Source organism: Centroberyx gerrardi, chromosome 13, assembly GCF_048128805.1.
Source record: "Centroberyx gerrardi isolate f3 chromosome 13, fCenGer3.hap1.cur.20231027, whole genome shotgun sequence".
Taxonomy (NCBI): Eukaryota; Metazoa; Chordata; class Actinopteri; order Beryciformes; family Berycidae; genus Centroberyx; species Centroberyx gerrardi.
This window is the reverse complement of record NC_136009.1, coordinates 8,186,588-8,207,607: the sequence shown is the minus strand read 5'-3', so window position 1 is coordinate 8,207,607 and position 21,020 is coordinate 8,186,588. Positions and strand designations below refer to the sequence as shown.

At 46.5% G+C, this 21,020-nt stretch overlaps 1 protein-coding gene across 1 annotated transcript in view; it reads left to right on the top strand.

Moving 5' to 3' along the window:
• The window catches only part of cdh24b (cadherin 24, type 2b), a 65,857-nt gene extending 51,940 nt beyond the window's left edge, over positions 1 to 13,917 (top strand). Inside the window, exons 6-14 of the mRNA XM_078287619.1 lie at positions 924 to 1,180; positions 2,375 to 2,511; positions 4,639 to 4,760; positions 6,542 to 6,659; positions 8,245 to 8,565; positions 10,748 to 10,955; positions 11,581 to 12,064; positions 12,901 to 13,123; positions 13,154 to 13,917. Coding sequence (XP_078143745.1) covers positions 924 to 1,180; positions 2,375 to 2,511; positions 4,639 to 4,760; positions 6,542 to 6,659; positions 8,245 to 8,565; positions 10,748 to 10,955; positions 11,581 to 12,064; positions 12,901 to 13,123; positions 13,154 to 13,917 — 2,634 coding nt within the window. The remainder of the gene's footprint in view (positions 1 to 923; positions 1,181 to 2,374; positions 2,512 to 4,638; positions 4,761 to 6,541; positions 6,660 to 8,244; positions 8,566 to 10,747; positions 10,956 to 11,580; positions 12,065 to 12,900; positions 13,124 to 13,153) is intronic.
• Positions 13,918 to 21,020: the final 7,103 nt, after the last annotated feature.

Below are 21,020 nucleotides of genomic sequence, written 5' to 3'. Positions count from 1 at the left end.
TTGCAACATTGTAACAAAGCGCAGCGTGGGCCAAAATTACCCACCAACACAGTTACAAGTGTGCTGCCAACACTGCAGCGCCCAACAATGTTGGACCTAGATGAAATGTCCAAGTACCACATGCTTTACACCCATCGGTGCTTCATGCGGATAGCAGCACTAATCTTTTACAACTCCCACGAATGCAACACCAGCATTCAACTTTCCAGATCAAATGTTTTTTTTACCAGCAGTGAATCCCTCTAGCAATATTCTCTCGACTCTCATTGCCCCACTGAGAATACCACAACATCAAAACCCTCAACAATGTCAAACCAACATCAAAACACTTAACCAAGTTTTGTCCATGTCGGAACTCTCAAAAATACTTAGCATTCTTCCCGCATATACATAACATCAAGACATTTGCCAATGTTATTCCAACATCAAAACACTCACAAATGTCTTTCCTATTTCATACTTCTCACCATCAAAACATCCATCCAAAACAACCTTCAAAGGTAATCAAAAAAAAAATAAAAAAATTACCGAGCATCACTCCAGAAATCCAAACATCATAACATATAAGGTTAGCATTGTAGTATTTAATCTAAAAAGTGCATCGTTTTCAATAGATTTGTGATGTGAGCCTCCGTAGCCTCTGCAAGCCGTTATATATTGGAATAATTCATTATTTCCCTTTCCAAAATTTCCTTTTGATATGAAACTTACCAGTCTACTGTGGAGAATTTAGCGTGACAATTGGACCAAATGAAAGCACAAAACAATCTTTGGATCTGATGTTTGTACCAGTGACAGTTGCATTCATTTTTCACTTCATTTCACAACAATAGTCTATATATAACTCCTGAACCTTTAGCACCTTTAACCACCAATCTATATAACCTCAACCGTAATCCATCCTCCTCCTCTGCCCTCTCCAGGCTGTAGACTATGAGAGCCGGAGCTCCTACTCCTTCTCTGTGGAGGTGCTCAACCCCATAGTGGACCCTCGCTTCCTGCGCCGGGGCCCCTTTAAGGACCGGGCCTCGGTCAGGGTGGCAGTGCTGGACGCAGACGAGCCGCCCAGGTTCTCCCGGGCCCGCTACCACATGGACGTGTCGGAGAACTGCCCGCCGGCCTGCACCGTGGGCCGGGTCAGCGCCGTCGACCCCGACACCGGTCTGACCAATAATATCAGGTATGTGGGAAAGGTCCTGAGGTTACAGGTGCGAGTCAGAAACCTAAAGGCCCGATGCCGATAATGAGGTTGATGAGTGAAACCCTGAACGGGTGAAGTGTGGATATTCAAACCTGGACCTGGTTACAGAGTCAGACCATTGTACGCAGTGATGTAGAGGTAAATAAAAAGGTTGGTAACCTATGACTCTAGTCAGCGATCTTCAGGCAAAAAAACACCAGTATAAACAGAAATTATGTTTTCATATGACTTCCTATGGTGGTGAATTTATGTCATAAAGATTTCATTGCTAAATGAGATATCCACCATTTACAAAGAACTCTTGGTACTGGAGTCAGACAAAAGTGGAACATCGGCACACTTAGATCCATGCAGAATTTAATTTATTAGCGAGCTTTCAGTCTCAACAGACCTTCAAGGCTTTCAAATGTAGATTGATGAATCTCTGGAACTGGAAAATCTCAGGTACCAATGTTTTTTTCCCAAAATTGATTTTTTTTTTTTTTTTGGAATGGAACTCAAACTCAGCCCTTCATCTGAGAAGAGTAAGATGCAACAGCATAGTTTGAGAGTACATTGGTATGAACTAACCAAATGCTTATAGTCAATGGTCCCTTGAGCAAGGCAGTAACCCAAAAGCTTGTAGGTCCAATGCTTTCACCTCTGCAGCACTGTGAAGTTTACGTTTTGTCTCGAAGCCACGGTTTGCGTTGGGAGGAGAGTGATTTGTCATTAGCAACCACAGAAATCCGTGTCCCAATTAGAGCCAGCTGTAGCGCTAAGAGTGTGTGTGTGTGTGGGGAGGAATGATAGTTGGTATATTCATAGAGATATTTAGATAATCGGTGGCACTTCAAAGGAGTCCCTATCAACTGCGATAATCTCCCTTTATTAATTCCCTGGCCATTTGAATGCTGTCTTCCCTTATCGCTCTCTCACACACTTACCCTATCTGCTTCTTCCGCTCCGTACCCCGCTGCCATCTCCGTCTGTTCCTTCCCTTTCTTTTCCCTTTCTTTTCCTGTCCATCCCCCCCCACCCCACCCCCCCTCCACCTATCTCCTCTCTCCTCCTCGCCACCGATCCCCTTCACCCTTCTTCTTCTCCGTGCCTACTGTATCTCCTCCCCGCCACTCGTCACCCCTCCCCCTCCTCCGTCCTCCCGCCCTCCTCCCCTTCCTCCCCTTCCTCCAGGTTCTCCATTGATCCTCAGTCTGACCCGGAGGCTCTATTCCGCATCACCCCAGACAGCGGCCTCATCACCACGGCCATGGAGCTGGACCGCGAACGCGAGCACTGGCACAACATCACCGTCATCGCCACCCAGAGAGGTCAGAGGTCACGCCCCTACGCACCACCTAAGAGGGAGAACACAATAGAAAATAGAGAAAAAAGAAGCACGGCTAGATATTTTTTCTTTTTATTTAGCGCTAAAACTCTTGCAGCGAAACCAATCCCGTGACACCGGTGACACCTGCACCCACCAATGAGCATGAGGGCATAAGAGGTTTAGTGGGTGTATATTTTGGTATGGTATTTGAAGAGCGCACAGTATCCACTGCACAATCTAGTCCACTAAGCGGCTTAGCGCTCGAGTCATCAAGCCATGATGGGAATGCTGTTCGGTGCTACAAATAGATAGTTGTTGCAGCCCTTGCTGAGAATCATTGATCTATATTGTGTGAGTTATCTGATGCTGTGATAGATGCAGTCCCATAAGGGTTTGACTGGAAACAAAGTATTAAAGCTGCAAATCGAAGGCAGATGTGCTAAGTATTGCGTACGAGAGTAGTGGACACAGGTAACCCTTTCGTTTCCGTGTCAGGATTTGTAAATACAGCATACAATGAGGTAGCAAGTAAGTAACAAGTAAACATTTAACCGAGTGTCTTTTAACCAAACTCTCATAAGCCTGCATAATGCTAGGAAATTGACACCAGCCGCCTGCCAATTCCTGGGCAATTATGGCTGTGTCTGCTAAGTTTTTCTATTGTACCAGCCACTTTGGCAGGTGACAAACCATTGTTTGGGTTTTTCTTTTTAACTGTAGAACTCAAACTGGCTGGTACAAAAGTGTGCTGGGGAAGTTTGCTGTCCACCAGCCACTACGGGCAAAGAATGAAAGTTGTTTTCCTGTCGCGCCTGCCACTACTGCGGGCTCTGACAAAGTTAATCTTTACTTAAAATTTACTCGGGGCTCCTTGTGGCAGCAGCGTTGTTGGGAGTGCGTGTGTGTGTGTGTGTGTGTGTGTGTGTGGAAGGAGCACAGTGAGTGCCTGTCTTGAATAATGAGCTCTATCTAATAAACAGACCGTTGGAGGCTGTATTGACAACAGGCACAGTAGGAGCCGTGCCATGACCACAGGCAGCCCGGCTCACCCAATGCCATTATAGCAAGAGCTCATTTTCTCCTTTTCAGCCATGGGAACCAATGGCTGCCATCCATGACACAGCGTTACTGCTCTGGGTTTGGGAGCACGATGGGGGGAGCGTATGTATGTGTGTGTGAGAGAGTGTGAGGGTGTGTGCACGCGCATGTCAGTGCCAATTGAATTGTAGCCCAAATTGTGCTGTAGAACTGCTCGGTTGAATGAATGAGTGAAGATGTGTGTGTGTGTGTGTGTGTGTGTGTGTGTGTGTGTGTCGGAGAGCCTGATTTGTGCCTAAGCGCTACACGAGAGCCGCCTAAAATGTAATGGTGAATGTTCAGCTCGAAAACTATGACTCCATGCGTTTCAAGTGTGGCTGCGAGAACGTAACTTCGTGTTCGAGTGTGTGTAGCCAAGTGAATGCGGCGTGGGAGACCCATCTGCCAATCCATTTAAACTGTGCCCTCAACGTAACTGCTTGGCATGCAGATTGACTACGCTCTGCCACCCTCCTCTCCTATTTCTCTTTTTCTTAGAAGCACACACACACACACACACACACACACACAGAGAGAGGCGTGCGCACACACACACACACCGCCCCTGTGAGATGCTTATGTTTCGGCTAAGAATGGAGCAGTTTGATGTGGAAAATTATGACTGATATGGAAGCATCAGATGCACTCCAGCTGGGGGCTTGCTAGCTGTACCACAAGCCAAATGAAGCCAAGTACACTATTCTATATTCGGCCAATTGTGTGTGCACTAATGTGATTTGAGTGCTGTTGAAAATAGTTTTTGGACAAAGGCTGAAATGCTTGATCTCGTTCATGAGGACAGTTGAATGGATTCAGCGGCGTGCATCTGTGCGGCCATGTGTGTATTTGTGTGTGTGCGTGTGTGTGTGTGTGTGCACAGGTGTTTGTGTGTGCATTTGTATTCATACACGGAATGCCTGTGTGTGCACGCATGTATAATCTGTCACGTGCAACTGAGTTCGGAATTGTGTGTGTGTGTGTGTGTGTGTGTGTGCGTGTGCATTTTAGAACGCTGGATGGTGACCTCGCTGTCTCTGATTGGCTCTTTCAGATAATCCCAGCCAGGTGTCCAGAGTTCTGGTTGCAATAGAGACCTTAGACCTGAATGACAACGCACCCGAACTGGACAGGCAATACACAACGGCCATGTGCGACTCATCCTCCTCCGGACAGGTCAGTATGTGCATGTGTATGTGTATGTGTGTGTCTTTGTCTTGCTTGTCTGTGCATTTGTGTCTGCACTCACAAATATGCCTATTAGGCTTGGGCTGATATGTGATAATATTGAATATTGTGATATTATGCAAATATCACAGTATTGCATATCCCCCCTATTAGCAATCATTATTATTAATACTCTAGAAATTATAATAATAATTTAGAAAAAATAAAATCAAGTACAACCCCCCCACACCCCCACCCGCGATAATATCGTATATCGCGATATCTTGGCGGGACAGCATCATGATATTACATTTTGGATGTCGACCAAGCCTTATGCCTATGAAGAGTTCTGTTCCATAAGGTATAATCCATATACATCCATTTTTGAAAAATGTCACTTCCAGAGGCGCATCATTCAATATATCTGACATAAACATTCTTATTTTGTCAAACAAGGATTTAGGTTGCCTACTATCCTTGCAAGATTACCATAATTTGATTTATGTTTATGCTGTCTAGACTAGGATTCAGTTATTTCAAACAGCGGACATCTCTCTCAAAGCATATGCTACAAAGCTATATCCATTCAAATATGTCCATTCTCTCAGCCTATTGTCAGGACTCAGCACGCTGTAATAGAACACATTGTAATAAAACTCATACCTATTCATAGTGTCTTCTCCCTCGTTTCCATCCTTCTTCCTTTATTTGGTTCTTGTCTGTTTTTCTGCATAATGGTGCTCTTACTTGAACCTATCACAATTATAGAAATCATTCTCTGTGCTTCTCTATCTTTCCCTGGAAACTGTCCTTTGCTCTCTGTTTTTCCATCTTCAGTACTCCATGCTGGCTTCATCACCATAATTTGGTGTCTTGGCCCATCTGTTGTTTTTGCTGGTGTCTTCATTGCTCTGCTTGTGTCTTTGTTGTTTCGCCACTAAATCTGTGATTCTATGGCAACGATGTTGATTTGTTTTTCTCTGTGATGTGTGTGTGTGTTTGTGTGTGAGCGAGTGGGAGTGAAAGAGAGAGAGAGATTATGATATCCATGCATGTGTGCATGTGCATTCGCCCGCACGTGCGAGGATTGCGCATGTATGCGTCTGTGTGCGACGAGTCATTAGCCAAAAAAGTACTTGGAACACTTCAGTCGCGGATCACATAATACAGCCGTACATACCGAGTCTTCTCAAGGCCTGTGTATGGCACTGACTAACTCGGCGAGCGCGCCGCACTCTCATCCCTGCACCCGCTCTCTTAACTAGCACTCGAAAGAGTTTCTGAAAGGATGTTTTGCATACTGACTACTGGAGTTTTTCATTTAAAAAAAAAAAAAAAAAAAAAAAAAAAGAAATTCCCCATTGGCTTTTGCCTGCGAGAGAGTTTGCGAGATTTATTTTGTTAAGAGTGCCACTGTAGTCGAAAGTTAGACTTCTTCTTGCAGATGCTCCCGCTAAATTGAAAGCCAAACTGCTTGGCATTTTTGAAAAGCCATTAAAGTCAGACATAATTATTTATTTTTTTGCGCGGCGTATCAGACACAGTTGGGCTGTGTCTCTATACTAATTGTTTGGCTTGTTTTGATTCCCGCTGACGTCGGCTAATGGTTTGTAGCTAAAAGCACTCTGTGTAAGTGTTTCTCCCATTACCTCTTACCTTCTCTCCTCCTCTCTCTCTCTCTGCTCTGTGTCCGCTCTTGTTTGTGTCTTGCCTTCCTCTCTCTCTGTCTCCATCCTCCTCTACCCCCCTCCCGTCTCTCCCACTCTGCTCTCTCTATCTCGGTGTTTCAGGTGGTGCAGGTGTTGCGGGCGATTGATAGAGATGAGGGAGGGAATGACAGCGCTGTGTATTTCAGCATCCCTCTGGAGTCCAGCGCTGCCCTCAACTTCAGCGTCAGGGACAGCGGTGGTAGGCACTCTATCTTCCCCTCCCTCTCTATTTCTCTTAATTTATTTTTTTATTTTTTTTGCTCCCTTGGCACACACACACTCTCTCTCTCTCTCTCTCTGCATCTCTCGCTCTCTTTCTTCCATTTTCTTAAGGCTCTTACCCCCACTTTTTCTTCCCACCCTTCCCCTTTTATCTTTGTCGTCCCTCTTCCTCTTCTCTCTCTCTCTCTCTCTCTCTCTCACCCTCCTCTCCACACTCTCTGCCTCTTCCTCCTCTCTCCATCCCCCCCTCCCCCTCCCCCTCCCCGTCCTCCTCCTCGTCCCTTTTTCTGTCTCTGCCTCTCTCCTCCGCCATCCATCTCCCTACTCTGGTGGCCCCATTGTTTTGCTTTGTTATCCTCCTCTCTTTTGTCCGTCCCTCTTGTTTTCCTTCCCCGCTCCCCTACATCCATCTTTTTCTCCCCAACGTGCTCAGCCACTACCACATATACTTACCGCTTCCCTCGGTAAGCTTTTGAGGATATCAGAGCTGCTTGATTCAATTCACATCAACGGAATCGAATTTAGTTGCTTAGCATTTGTTTCTATCACATTTTCTGTCTCTCCCTGTTTCTTTGTCCCTGGTTCATGTACCAATTCATGCGCACACACACTGATATAGATATAGAGCACATACAAATATGGGTGTTGGGCTTGTTCATTACATTCATTACACTACTCTTTATATTACTGTTCCATTACTTATCATCCCTGACCTTCAGAAACTGGATTCTAACTGCATTCCCTTGCCTTTGTGCTTCTATATAAATGATCAGAGAAACCAAACAGAGGTGACATGCAATGCTCTTACTCAATTAAATCAAAAGAGAGAAAGGAATGGGTGAATTAAGTGAGAATAGCACTGCCAATCAAATCAAGAGGTGGAGGTAGTGTATTAAAAAAAACAAAAGTAATGACTTTTTTGATCGGTACCTGTAATATTATTAGTGAAACTGATATAGCAAAACGTTACACTACTTATTACTTTAACACATCACCACATAACACTGGCATTCACACATGCGCCCACCCACCCACATGCACACAGACACAGAGTCCAATACTGCCTAAAGCTGCACTAGGCAAGACTTTTCTGTCAAAACAACCTAAATCATAAAGTGGGGCTGCAATAGAGGAGAGCGCCTCATCCTCCCTAATTGAGACGCTGTAGATTCGCCCTATTTGCCCAAATTATCATCATTGTTCTTATGGTGTCGGGTATGGTCACTGGCGGGAAATCATCTCCCCCCCACAGGAGGTGATTAATCGAAATTTCAGAACGAAAGATAAACTGCCTCTTAAACAGTTGCGAGTGAGAGAAAGCTGAACTCACCAACATTAGATCTTTTCCTCTGATCTCTTTGGTATCTTTGGTATAAAGCATCACAGACCGGCTGGGTTGGTAAACATGAGTGTGCTGTGTGCAGTTTACTGACATCACATATGATTTCTGGGTATTGTAGTCTTTAAATTACAGTTACATGCAAAATTGCTTAATGTATCTTTAACAATCTTCCTCTTTCTTCTCTCTCTCTCTCTCTCTCTCTCTCTCTCTCTCTCTACAGGCCCCACGGCCAGCCTGGTGCTGCTGTCCCAGCTCCAGCCGCTGTCCCGCTCCCCCTCCTCCACCCTGACCCTCTACGTGCCGCTGGTCCTGCGGGACGGGACGTCGGGCCTCACCAGCACCGGGACGGTCACTGTGTCCGTCTGTCCCTGCCTGAGAGGCGGGGCGCGCGCCGGGGAGAAGGAGAAAGAGAAACAGGCCGAGGGCGAGTGGGACTGGGAGAGAGAGGCGGTGTGTCTCCCCCAGCAGTCCACGCTGCCCTCTCCGGGCCTCAGCACCGCTGCCCTGCTGGCCATCCTGGCTTGTGTGGCTACTCTACTGGGTAAAGATAAGATGGCACTATGAAACTATGGCACTGAAATGTCCTCAAATTCTCCATTATATAAACATTAATTATCCATTAAAAATAACATGGCTTTAAAAAAAGTATAAAAAAGTAAGTACTACCATGTTTTTTTAAGGGATCTATTCATGGTTTACAGGGTTATTAATGAGTTATTAAAGTACCTGTCTTTCTGAATTCTTCATTATATTAGAAGTCAAAAATTAAGGGTGTGTGTAAGAGGGTTTCTCCTCCATTGATAACTCCCTTAATTAATTTTAAGGGTATTTTGCATGAATTAAGGAGTGAATTAATGTAAAATAATGTAAATGTAAAGTTATTTTAAGGGATTAGCTGACATATATACATACAGTGATGTAGTGGTAAATATAAAGGTGGGTAAACTATTTGACCTCCAGTTTGACCTCAAGGCAATAACAACAGCAATATAAACAAAAATCAGTTATATTTTCAGAGAAGCATTAGTTTATTCTGTGTTCCTTAAAAAGCCCTATCCTTATATAACTATCATCGGTTCATTACTACTTAGTATGATGTATACAGTGCATTTATGTCATTAAGATTTAATCATTCAGCCTAAAACGGTAGATAAACAGAGTTTAGGTTTGTTTACCCTCCACATCCCTGGATACATAATCTGCATATGAAAATAATGGAAGCAGCAGCGTAAATATTTCTCTTAGTCACAGTGGCCTGACAGTGTGCGGCTGCTTTTCCTCGCAATTTTGGCCCACAGTTCTCCTCTGGCAAGGTCAGCACTAATCACTACTAAAATAACAATTCCGAGTGATTATCTGGGCCCTCTGGTGTTTGATAGCAGCATAATAAAATGTCACCGCCACCTTTCGCGGGATCCCTCAGACGCTCAACGGGATCGTGTGTAGGTGCTGAGAAGGCTTCGGCATATGGCCCGCATCATTGTCATTTCTCTTCAATCTGTTGGATCACTACTCATGCCTTGTTGATGGGGGCATTATCATGCTGGAAGACGCCGCTCCAATCGAGAAAGAAAGAAACGCGACGTGGCGTGAAGGTGATCACTCAGAACTGTTTGCTGGTGTAGCGTTTAGAATGTGTCTAAACCAAAGTGATGGGGCGTAGACCGCACCGGGAACTACACTTATGTTTGCAGCATTGAAATAGAGCAAGCTGGGGGGTTTTCTAACATAATTTTGGTATGCCAGTCTCCTAGAGAGAAATGTCAGTGCTAATCCCAACCAAATGTAATGACTTGATCATCTGGGTCCTCCATCTTTAAGATATAGTGCGAAATGCCATCTCAGACGTTGGTACAGAACCTTCAATAATGGCTCAATCAGGATCGCATCTGGCTATTTTAAAGGCGTTGGCATATGGTGAATATCAAGCCATTGGGTGACCACTCATGCCTTGTGGATAGGGGCATTATGCTCCCATCAAGGACAAAATGCATCATGGCATGAAGGTGATCCCTCTGATTGTTAGGACTGATTAGAGTTTTCCTACTCCTCTAACGGGCAATTGGATCGGCTCCATGGAAATCAAGAAAATGCAATATAGAACCAGCAGATTCCCTCACTGCGGCAGTGTGACCACCCACATGCAATCGTACATACAAGCATATATACAGTGCGGAAGCGTATGCATTAGTAGATGCTTCATGCTGTATTCCCCATGCGTTCTGAATATACATTCAGTTCCGCAAAAATATCTTAAGCAGAGCGGAGTCAGAAGCCGTCTTTACAGATGGATTCTATCACAGGGAGCCTTGTTGAAAGACTGCTGAAGAGCTGGCTTGGTTCTCTGCCCAGAGCCCTGGGTCAAATGTTGTACGCTGCTTTGGGAATATGGGAAAAGGAGAGTCATGGGAGAATAAAGCGTCCATTTGCCTGGCCAGGGCTCAAAGTCAATTATAGAGTGGAGGCATGCAGCCTGCAGATATGATATACCAGCACTCTAACCCAAGGCCTCTTCTGTATTCGTTTTGTCTCTGTGTGGCTCACCTCTTTGTCTGTCTGAATTTTTCTCATTTGCTCACTCACTCACTTCCTCACTCTCTCTCTCTCTCTCTGCCTCCTCTTCCTCGCTCCCCTTATTTCCCCCTTGATTTCCGCCCCTTCCCCTTGTTCATCATTCTTCTTTCAATTTCCTTCATCCCTCCCTCCATCCGTCCCGTCCGCAGCGGTGAGCGCCCTGTCGCTGTCGCTGCGCCGTCAGAAGCGCGACTCTCTGTCGCCGCTGGAGGAGGACGACGTGCGCGAGAACATCATCACCTACGACGACGAGGGCGGGGGCGAGGCCGACACGGCCGCCTTCGACATCGCCGCGCTCCAGAGCGCCCCCCACAGCTCGCGCACACGGGGCTATCGCACCCTGGACAGCAGGAATATGTAAGTGGGCAGTGGGGAAGACAGAAAACAGTGTGGGCATGTATGATACTGGAGCATCTGAATAAGTCGAGTGGAGTGGGTGATATTATGTGTGTGTGTGCATATACGCGTGTGCATGTGTGTGTGGGAGTGTTTGCGACTGCTTCTGTACGTGGTGGTGAATATATAATGGTGGTTGTTTAATTACATCAAGCCTAATTGGTTGGCCTCTTATTACATGGTGAAAGGAAGACAGGAAGGAAACAAGTTTACCCCTTCAGAGTCAAAACCTTCATCTCTCTCCAGCACTTAATTGATCCACTTAAGCAATTGATCGAGCCATAACTCCCAGGTCGGAATCAGTCACTGATCAAAATGGAGAGACAGAAGGCTATCAAGCTTTGTAGTCCTGGTGGACCACTTTGTTGTGCTCATTTTGTTTGTTCTACATCAGTGAGTTGTTTGCACCCGCTTTGATGTTTCTCTCAAACATTGTTATCGCCTGTAGACTAATAATTAGCTCTGATGAAGTCATACACGCCATATGGAGAGGCCGTAAACAAGTACAAAGGCTTTAGTTTATCTAAGATTGCGTCTCAGAAATAAGAAACAAAATTAGATGGTGAATTTGTCTTGTGTGTTGCAGACGTTACTCCCATCACGCCCAGGACAAGGCCCGCACCTACAGCTGGGCTCAGAATGCGGGCGTGGATCCCAACTACGCGGGACCGGGAGGACCCCTCTACGGCCGCCTCTGTTACAGCAGCCACACGCTACCCGTTCTCCGGCGCGCCCCGGGGGCCCCGTTCGAGCCGGGCCTGGCCGAGCTGGGCTACCGCTACCCCGCGGGCCAGCCGGACCACTCCCTGGTCATCCAGAACCAAGGGGCCATGGTGGGCCCGATGGAGTCCGGGGCCGTGTACATGGGCCCCGTGGAGCTCGCCGCCGGGAGCCGGACGGGCAGCCGCGCGGGCAGCCGTGACGGGACGGCGCCCCAGACCAGCACGTCCGACGGGGGGACGCCGAGGACCAATAACAGCCAGGAGAGAGGGGGAGGGACGGGAACCGCGAGCAACTGCACAGAGGGCAGCGGAGAGGAGAAGCTGAACCACGGTCAAGACGTGGACTGGGTAAGGAATGCAGCAGCACAGGATTCTGTACTACAGCAGTTTAGCGGATGGACGGATGGATGGATGGATGGATGGATGGATGGATGGATGGATGCTTGGATCGACAAATGCATAAAGAGAGGAAGTGATAGACGACTGCATTGAAGAATGAATTAAAACTGAATGAATTAATTAATGAATTAATCAATAAGTAAGTAAGCAAGTAAGTAATTAAGTAAATAATTAAGTAATTAGCAATTATGTGCTCAGCTACTATAAACCGAATGCGATATTTATTGCAGCAATTGCAACTAGAAAATATTTCTAATCTCCATGCTGTAGCAAAATTGTCCAGGACAAAGCTGAGGGAGGATGATGATTCAGACATTTCAGCACATTTATATCCTGTTGTTCATTATCTTTTTTTATGTTTTGTTTTATTTATTAGTGAGCAGCGAGGCTCTGTGGTCCTTCCTTTATTTACTTTTAAAATATTTTATCTCCTGATCACCTCCCTCTCCATCTCCCTCTCACAGTGCAGTGTTAGCTCATTCTAGTGCTCAATTAACTGCTACTGCTTCTCTCACCTTTCCAACTCTGTTTCTCCTCCGCTCCATCTCTCGCTCGATGTCCGCCTCTCCCTCCGCCTCGGATCACTCTTTCATCGCCGCCATCTCCCGCTTTTCCTTCATCCCTTCATCTTCCTACTTTTGTTCTGCCCTCTTAACCAATTCCCCTGCTTGCTCTGTGCAAATCTTCTCATTGCATCTGTTTGCCCGTAACCTAAAACCTAACAGTGCCGCACCCTGCCCCAGTCCCGGACTGAAACCACTCGTGCTCGCGTCCGTCCCCTCCAGGTGCAGTCGGAGACCCTGCCCAGGGAGCACAACCTGGTCCTGACCCGCTCCGGCTCCGTGATCGGCCAGGGTCACGGCGCGGGAGGCTGGGTGTGCGACTCGGCCACTCTCCCCTTGGCGGGCCGCAGGGCTTCCCGCGCCGGCTTGTCTCCGAAACGCGCGGGCTCCGGTCAGGCCGAGTCTGAGTCCAGCGCCGGAGGAGGAAGTGGAGTTGGTGGAGGGAGTGGAAGTGGAAGTGGGAGCGCCTCCACAGACGGCCAACAGCAACCAGCCAGTGGACGCAACTACGCCGCTGTCCTGCAGGGGGAAGTGTCCGGACAGAGGGACTACCCCGGCAGCCTGGGGAGGGGCGGGCTGGAGATGGGCAGCAACTTTGTGGTGGCGAGGCCGGACAGGGAGGGCGGAGGGATATCACTGACCGGGACTCCTTCCATGTACCCGGAAGCGGCGGGCTTTATCGGTGACTGGCGTGAGCGGGTGGGTCTGGGGGGGTACGTGTTGGGCCGGAGGGATATGACCCCCCAGCTGCTGCCCTTCCCGGGGCAGCCGAGGGGGCCGTACGGAGGGGTGATGGGCTTCGGGGGCGGCTGGGTTCCGGGATTGGAGGCGGCGCGGGGGGCGCCGGGCTTGCCCGGGGGTCCCTCCCTGGCGCTGAGGGTGGGCGAGTTCCTGCGCCTGCGCCTGGCCCAGGTCACGTTCGACCCCTCGCAGCCGCCGTACGACTCGGTGCAGGTGTACGGCCTGGAGGGCACCGGGTCCCGCGCCGGATCCCTCAGCTCGCTGGAGAGCGAAGGCGAGAAGGAGGCAGAGAAGGAGGATTGGGGGGGAGGGCTGGAGGAGTGGGGCCCGCAGTTCCAGAAACTAGCCCAGCTCTTCAAAGACAGGGAGCAAGAGCGAGGAGATGACAAGGAGGAGGAGGAGGGCGCCAAGAAGAAAGAGAAGGAGGACAAAGAGGAGGCAGAGAAGAAGGAGAAAAGAGAGGGAGGAGAGCAGGCCGGGGGCGAGGAGAAAGACTGAGAAGAAAATAAAAACGAAACAAATAGGGGCAAAGGGGGGCAAGAGAGGAAGGGAGGGGATGGAAGGGATGATGAAAAGGCAACCAGAGCTGGAATAATGTGAAGAGAAGTTAAAGGGGAGAAAGATGAAGAGGCAAAGTAATAAAAAGAGACAGAGAAAAATGAGCCGAGGGAGGATGGAGAATGCGAGGGCAGGGGAGGGAGTGATTGATGTAATTTAAAGCAATAAGTGTTGAAGCGCTGATATGGTTGAGCACAGATACTGAGACAATGCACAGGCTGCTTCTCCTCTGGGCAGCAACAATTTGTTAAACGCTTTGGACAAAGAAAAACAACCGAGGCGTCCAAGACTCGATTTAATTCAACTCTCACACGTATGGAATGAGAAACAGCAGGAAACAGGGAGGAAGATGTTTCATGTGTGTTAAGTCTATTCTTTGTGTCTGCATGTGTGTGTGTGTGTGTGTGTGTGTGTCTGTGAGAGAGAGAGGGAGAGAGAAAGAGTGGGTCTGTCTATGTGAGTATATGTGAAGCACATGCACATATATGTGGATGAATATAGGTGCACTTTTCTGTGTGTGTATGTGTGCTTGTGTGTGTGTTTGTGTGTGCGTATGTTTAACAAAGAGCGAGAGAGAGTGGGAGGGAGAACTCATAATACGCAGAGACGGTTTGAAGACGAGGAATGAATGAAACCTGAGCCGCAACATTAGTTTTTGGGACAACGTGCAAGAGTAAACACTCAACAAGGGAGCTAGGAAAAACTAGGGTGGTGCACAGGAGATGAAGACATATAGAAATATAAAATGAACAGGACAGAGGATGAAGCTATGGAGAGATAGAAGTGAGATGATTGTACAGAAACTGTTACTTTTTTATTCCATCTGCAGAAGGCAGAAAAGTGAATTATTCAGCTCACTACTTCATTCCAAATGAAAATGATGAATCATTTAAATCCTGCAAAAGATTCTCCCTCCTCACGGTCCACAAGGAAAACAGACATTGTGAAAAATTTAAATGATTTAGGGATGTGATCCCTCCCCAACCCCCTAGCTTTTTGTAGTTGAGTGTTGTTATGTTTACAAAGACACACGCACACGTACACACACACATACACACACACACACACACACACACACAAAAGAAAGACTGATCAACACCATAAGGCTTTGATTGTACTACAGTAAATTATGAAAGCAAAACCATCCACAAGTTATTTCTTTCACTTTATGTGAGTGATGACAAACAAATCATTCCTTTATTGATCGCTTAAATGTTTTTATGGAAGAAGAAGGGACAATTTACAATTTCTGATGCCAAGCGCTCCTCTAATTTCAATCGACATGTGTTGAGGACTAAGTCTGCATGATTTAAAAAAAACACAAAAAACAAAACCCAAGGCGGCAATCAATTCCCACTCTGAACACTTACTGCCCAAATTAAAATTTCCATAGATCAGTAATGAATTTATAGGGGAACAACACCACAGAGACTCCCGTGGCAGGCTTTTTGTTCTTGTTAAAGGTCAGGATGCAAATGAGCTGAGTTTTCAGCTGGAATGCACTTTTATACTGTGTGATGTTCAATAATAGATTATGAATAATGTCAAAGATTAAAGTTGTTGTTTTTTTTAAGATGTCAAAGAAACAAAAAATACAATGTTTGACTGTATGTAAAGGCATTTCAAATGTAAATACCACTGAATATTATTGCTGAAAGAGAGTATATAAAAATGAAAAAATGAGTAAAAAAAAAATATATATATATAAATAAAAACAGAACTTCCATGTCCAAATGGAGCACTCTTGGGACTATACTGTATGTACTGTAGATTAGAACCGGATGAATTGAGCTGGACTGAACAGCCAAGACCTGGACTGAAAACAACACCATGTATTCAACATCTGTACTAAGTGAACGGGTTTGGGTTTGTTTTGTGGTAGCTCTTGTCTGAGATGGACAAGCCAAGGATTCAATTATAGATGTGGCCTCTAGCAAAATGTGTTGTGCAAAACATAAGTTACAGGAAGCCTCCGAGCTACCCTGACTCCGCAAAGAACCAATTGGATGGAATTCCATTGGACTGGAGCAGAAATTCCCCCGGAATGAACACAAAGAAATATTTTCTTAAACGGGGATACCACCAAAATGGACTTGTGGATTATTATTCTGCAAAAGTAAACATTTCCCCCCCCAAAAAAATTCTGTTGTTTTATGAGTTTTCAGCACACCTCTGACATCACTGAGTTACATTGCCTGAGATGGATGGGAGGACAATTTTCTTTAGAATTATAAAATACATTTAAGATTAAGATTTGTAATTTGGGTATGGTTGCCTGACTGCCCATACAATGTTCTTTCATCCATTTCAGGCAATGCAACTGAACGATAACATAATATTGCATTTCCCTTTATCTTAAAGCTAGAAAACTGAATCTTATAAAACAACTGCTTCACAAACATCCGTAGGGGAATTTTAGGGAATTGTCTAATTTTGTAGAAAAACAACCTAAAAGTCGGATTCAATTTGCCTTGAGAACACTGACTTCAGAGAGGAATATTACCACCCACCCCAACCTGAATGTGGACATGATGTCTTTGGTGTACCATCGCAGAAATTTCACACTGTTTCATCACTGGTCCACTGTAAAGCCACCCACAAAAAGTCGAGCTGCCAACTTAATCAACGTATCTGCCCGCTTTCGGTCTGCCATCCTCTTGTTGTCAAGGTCCGCTCATGTCAAGCAATCAGGAAGTGTAGCTACACACCGACCATAATGAAACCCATACGCACCTATATACCCCTTTACCTGAGCCACACACTTGTCCGTACAGTGTCACTGTGGCAGAACCGACGATAGTAGGACCATTGTGTACTTACTGCGCAATCACTGGAGAAGAGAGGGGGGCAGAACTGTGGGGAGTACACACTTATAATTAGTTTTGGCTGAATACCTAAACACCCTAAAGCTAACTATACTTTCCATCAGCTGTGGAACATGTAGTGTAATTCGTAGTGACAAGCATAGGTATAAGGGCAATTTAGTTTTATGAGAGCGAGATTGCTGTACGCGGTGATATATGCCACCTTTAAACCTTATCAACAAGATTAGAATGGATAGAGTGTGAGTCTTGAATGGTTCATTTGACTTGTACACTTAAGATGACTGCCAAAGAACGTTTAACCGTTTTGTTGTGGAAATAAGTGCTGTTGCAGGGCATGGGAACAAGAGAGCTAATGTGTTGCCGTAGCCAGTGCATCATTTGGCTGAATATTCCACTGGCGGTGATGCTGAATGTTCCAACTCTCTGCGTCTGATGCCTCTCTCAACACATGAAACCACGCTCTTTTTTTTCAGCACGCCGTCATCAAAACTCTTTCTATGGCAGCCATCGCAAAAGCGATTAGCATGATTTACCAACAAGTGCCCTCTCTTTCCATTCTAATTCTATGCTTTTTACCCGCAGCCCTGATTGGCTCCAGGTGTTTCATCTCCGCTGATTGGCCTAAGTCAGAGTTCTGCCTTGGCTGATTGGTCAAAATCAAAGTAATGATTCTCTTGATTTGTCTTATTTTGGAGTTTTTGGAGTACCGCAGTGACTAACCCACTTGACGGAGCTGATTATCCCACCTCCTGCGCCCGGCAAATTGGTTCAATCAAAAGCGTGATTAGTTGAATCAGTTGTTTTAAATAGAATAAAAGCCTGCAGTCGCAGCGGCACTCCAGATCCAAGGCTCATTTTCACTCTTTTGGCTAGCAGAGATGCACCAACCCACAGTGACGGATGAAAGTGGGCTTGTCAGGCCGTTTGTCAAGCCCTTTGTCAACAAAGCCGGCGTATGGGGGGGAAATGAGGCCACACTCAAGGGAAAACAGAAGGTATCTTTGCATATTATGATGATATGTACAGCAAATATAGCATTTAGGGGTGTGTGTGTGTTAGCTGAAGGGTGCGGGGTGGAAATCATGACCTCTCTCCGGCCTTTAAAATCTTCTTGACTCCAAACAGGTAATCCCCATAGGTTCTGCGCCCCTATAGGGCCTTCATCGCTCCTGCACGATGTTGATACAATTCCACGATGGCGTGCTGAACAAAGTGTATTTATTTCTGTTGTACCTTTTTCTTTTTGTAAATTTGAATAAAAAAGGCAATGTTTCAAAGAGATGAGTCAGACCTGCTCTGTGCTCCCTTTTTGCAGAGAGTCTCTCAACTTTCAGCCTAATCAGACTTCTGCTTCATGCCTCCTGTTTGTGTGTGCGTGTGCGAGAGGGAGAAAGACACAAAGAGAGAGGGAGAGGGAGCAATTGAGAGAAGAGGTGTGCGTCGCATACAAATGGGTTGCGCACCTTGTGTGCATGTGTCTGGTTGTGTAAATGTGTGCGAGTCGGTGGGTGTGCCGTGTCAAATTGGCCCCTTGAAATCTCTGACAAAAACCACAGAGACGGCGTGTGTGTGTGTGAGAGAGACGGTGTGTATGTGTGTGTTTGTGTGCGCTCTGACTGCAGGATGCAGGAACACCTTGTCTGGTCTGATCCGGCCCCGACGGGGGGATGCGAGGTCAGTAATAGAGGACAGACGGAGAGTTCTGCAGAGCAATCACGTTTTTTAGACGGAGGGGGAGCGTCCTCTGTTTGTTCGCCTCCAAGAAATGGACATTTTGAACTCCAGAGCGGCAGCAAACAGAGCAGATCTGACAGCCGCGACCGAATAATAAGGGGCCTTTCACTGAGCCTCGCAGCGCTCCCATGTTCCGCAGGGTTCACCCCGGCTGCATGATGGATCGGGGAGATGTGCGCCATTTCTGTGCGATTGAATAGCTGGTTAAAAAGATTTATTACAATAATCAAATACGAAGGAGGGGATTATTTCTACATGATGGTTTAGAGAATGATCGCGTTAGCCGGGTCTCCGCTTGATTACAATGATAATACCCGCCTCAAGTCAGAGGAGAGAGGAGGAGAGCGAGAACAATATTAGCAGTTAATATGCAAGTCTGTTGCATTACATAAAACTCTATTTGTGATTGTGTTATAGCTGATTCTGCAGAGTGCTGAAAAGAGAAGAAAAAAAACCCTCTGCCATCTCGGTGGCTAAGCAGTCCCATAATGATGAGATTTATGGCGTTAAAGTGCGTTCCAACAACCTGCCTGAACAACATAGCTCAGCTGAAGATGACGTGAAATCAGTTGCAGGCAAAGCAGAACTTTGACTTACACACACACTCCACCCTCCCAACACACACACACACGCTGATAAAACAAACTGAATTCGTATCAACTTGTAACAAACACAGCAGCACTATAGATTTATAGAGCGTCCCATATGTAAGTTTATCAGTCCGCCTCGAGCATCAACACTGCAATGCAGCACTCTAGGTGAGATACGCTGTCAGGACGCTGTCAATAATTACAGCATGCATAATTGATCATAGTATAATGGCAGAGCTGGAGATGAAATGGACTCTGTTAAGCAAAGCAGTACAGCTGGGATTGGGTAACTAACACCGTGCCATGGAGCTGCACACTACCGTGCTCCGTGTGCTGCAGGATTGCATCACAGAACACACTAGTTATGTGTGTGTTGTGCTGCGTGTGTGTGTGTGTGAAGGCAAGTACATGGAGATTCCTCATTCTGTTTGATCCTTACTGACACGCAGAATCCCTCCGGCTATACGGCACAGGGTGTGCATGTGTGTGTTTCTGGGTATGTGTGTGTGTGTGTGTGTGCGTGTGCATGCAGTCTGTATCTGCAGTGAGTTGATTACAGCCTCTGATGGTTGCTGTGTAAACAAATAAACATTTATGAAATGTGGTGGAATTTTCAGCGGCCGTGGAGCTGCGAGGCGAGTGGAACCCGCGGATGTGCCGGGCTTCCTGCCCCACAGTTAAACGTCTACCAAGCGTCTAAGTAGCTTTTAACTCCATCTGTCCCTGTGGTTTCCTAACACCCCCCCCCCCTCTTCCCCTCTCTCCCTCCACCCCTCCTCCATTTCTCTTCTTCTTCATCTCTTGTCTCGTTCCCCCTCTCTCTCTCGCTCTCGCGCGCTCCCCCGCTCGTGCGTGGCGCTCGGGATGCTCTCCGAGTTCACTGGCTCATTTGAAGTGGAAAATTAAATCTTCATTAACAATCTTAATTAGAGTTCGATCTCCCCATAGCCAGCCGACAGGGAAATCCATAGTGCAACAGGGGGAGACCTGGAGCGGGAGTTGGTTTCGGCGGGGTGGGGTAGGATTAGAGGGTAATTAGTGAATAGGAACTTCAGGGTAAATTACACAAGAGGTATTTACACTTCAGAGGCAGGGGGGAAAGCAGGATGGAGGAGGGCAGATCATGAAAGCGCGCCGGATAATGGCGGACACTGAAGTGAGCTTCCAGCATGTGTGAGATGGAGGGGGGGGGGGGGGGGAATTGTTTGCAACATGGGCTACCCTTTCCCCTCGCTCTGGAGGGAGAGCAAGGCATTATTACTCCGAAATCTTTATTGGAATTGCTTCTTGTCTTGCTTTTCGGTGACATGGTGTTAGCCGAGGCGACATAATCCCTTATCATGCTTCCATAAGCGTAGAGCATTTGCCTAATACCAGACAGTAATCATTCAAAGACACTGCTAAGCATGCAGCCCGATGCTCCCCTCTCATCCACATTTACATACGACTGCACTGTATTTAGCCAATGTGTGCGGGCTTTAGGCGCTTTAAATACAAGCAATTACGCCGTGACAGTAGGAACATATGCCTACTGTACTTAAAGTTGATCTGCATGCCTTGGAAGCAGGAAAGGGGGCAATGTCTTCCAACGCTGCAGTTCTATTGTAGCTAGCAATCCTATCAGAAACCATCAAAATCCCTCTGCAGGTCTCTTAGGTTTGTGGATGCGATGAGGAGTCCGAGAGATGTTTGCCTGAAAGCAAACTAGGGGGGTGAAACTAAAGCAAGGCCTAATCTTGCGATGGGAAGCCAGCGAAAGCGTGGCTTCCCGTGAGATAATATTTGTTACCGGAAAATATATAGATTATTTGTTTACCTGTGTCCGGCTGCTGTCACCGCTGAATGGGACATAAATAAATGTGGCTGTGGAATATTTCTAAATGGTGGGGGCGAG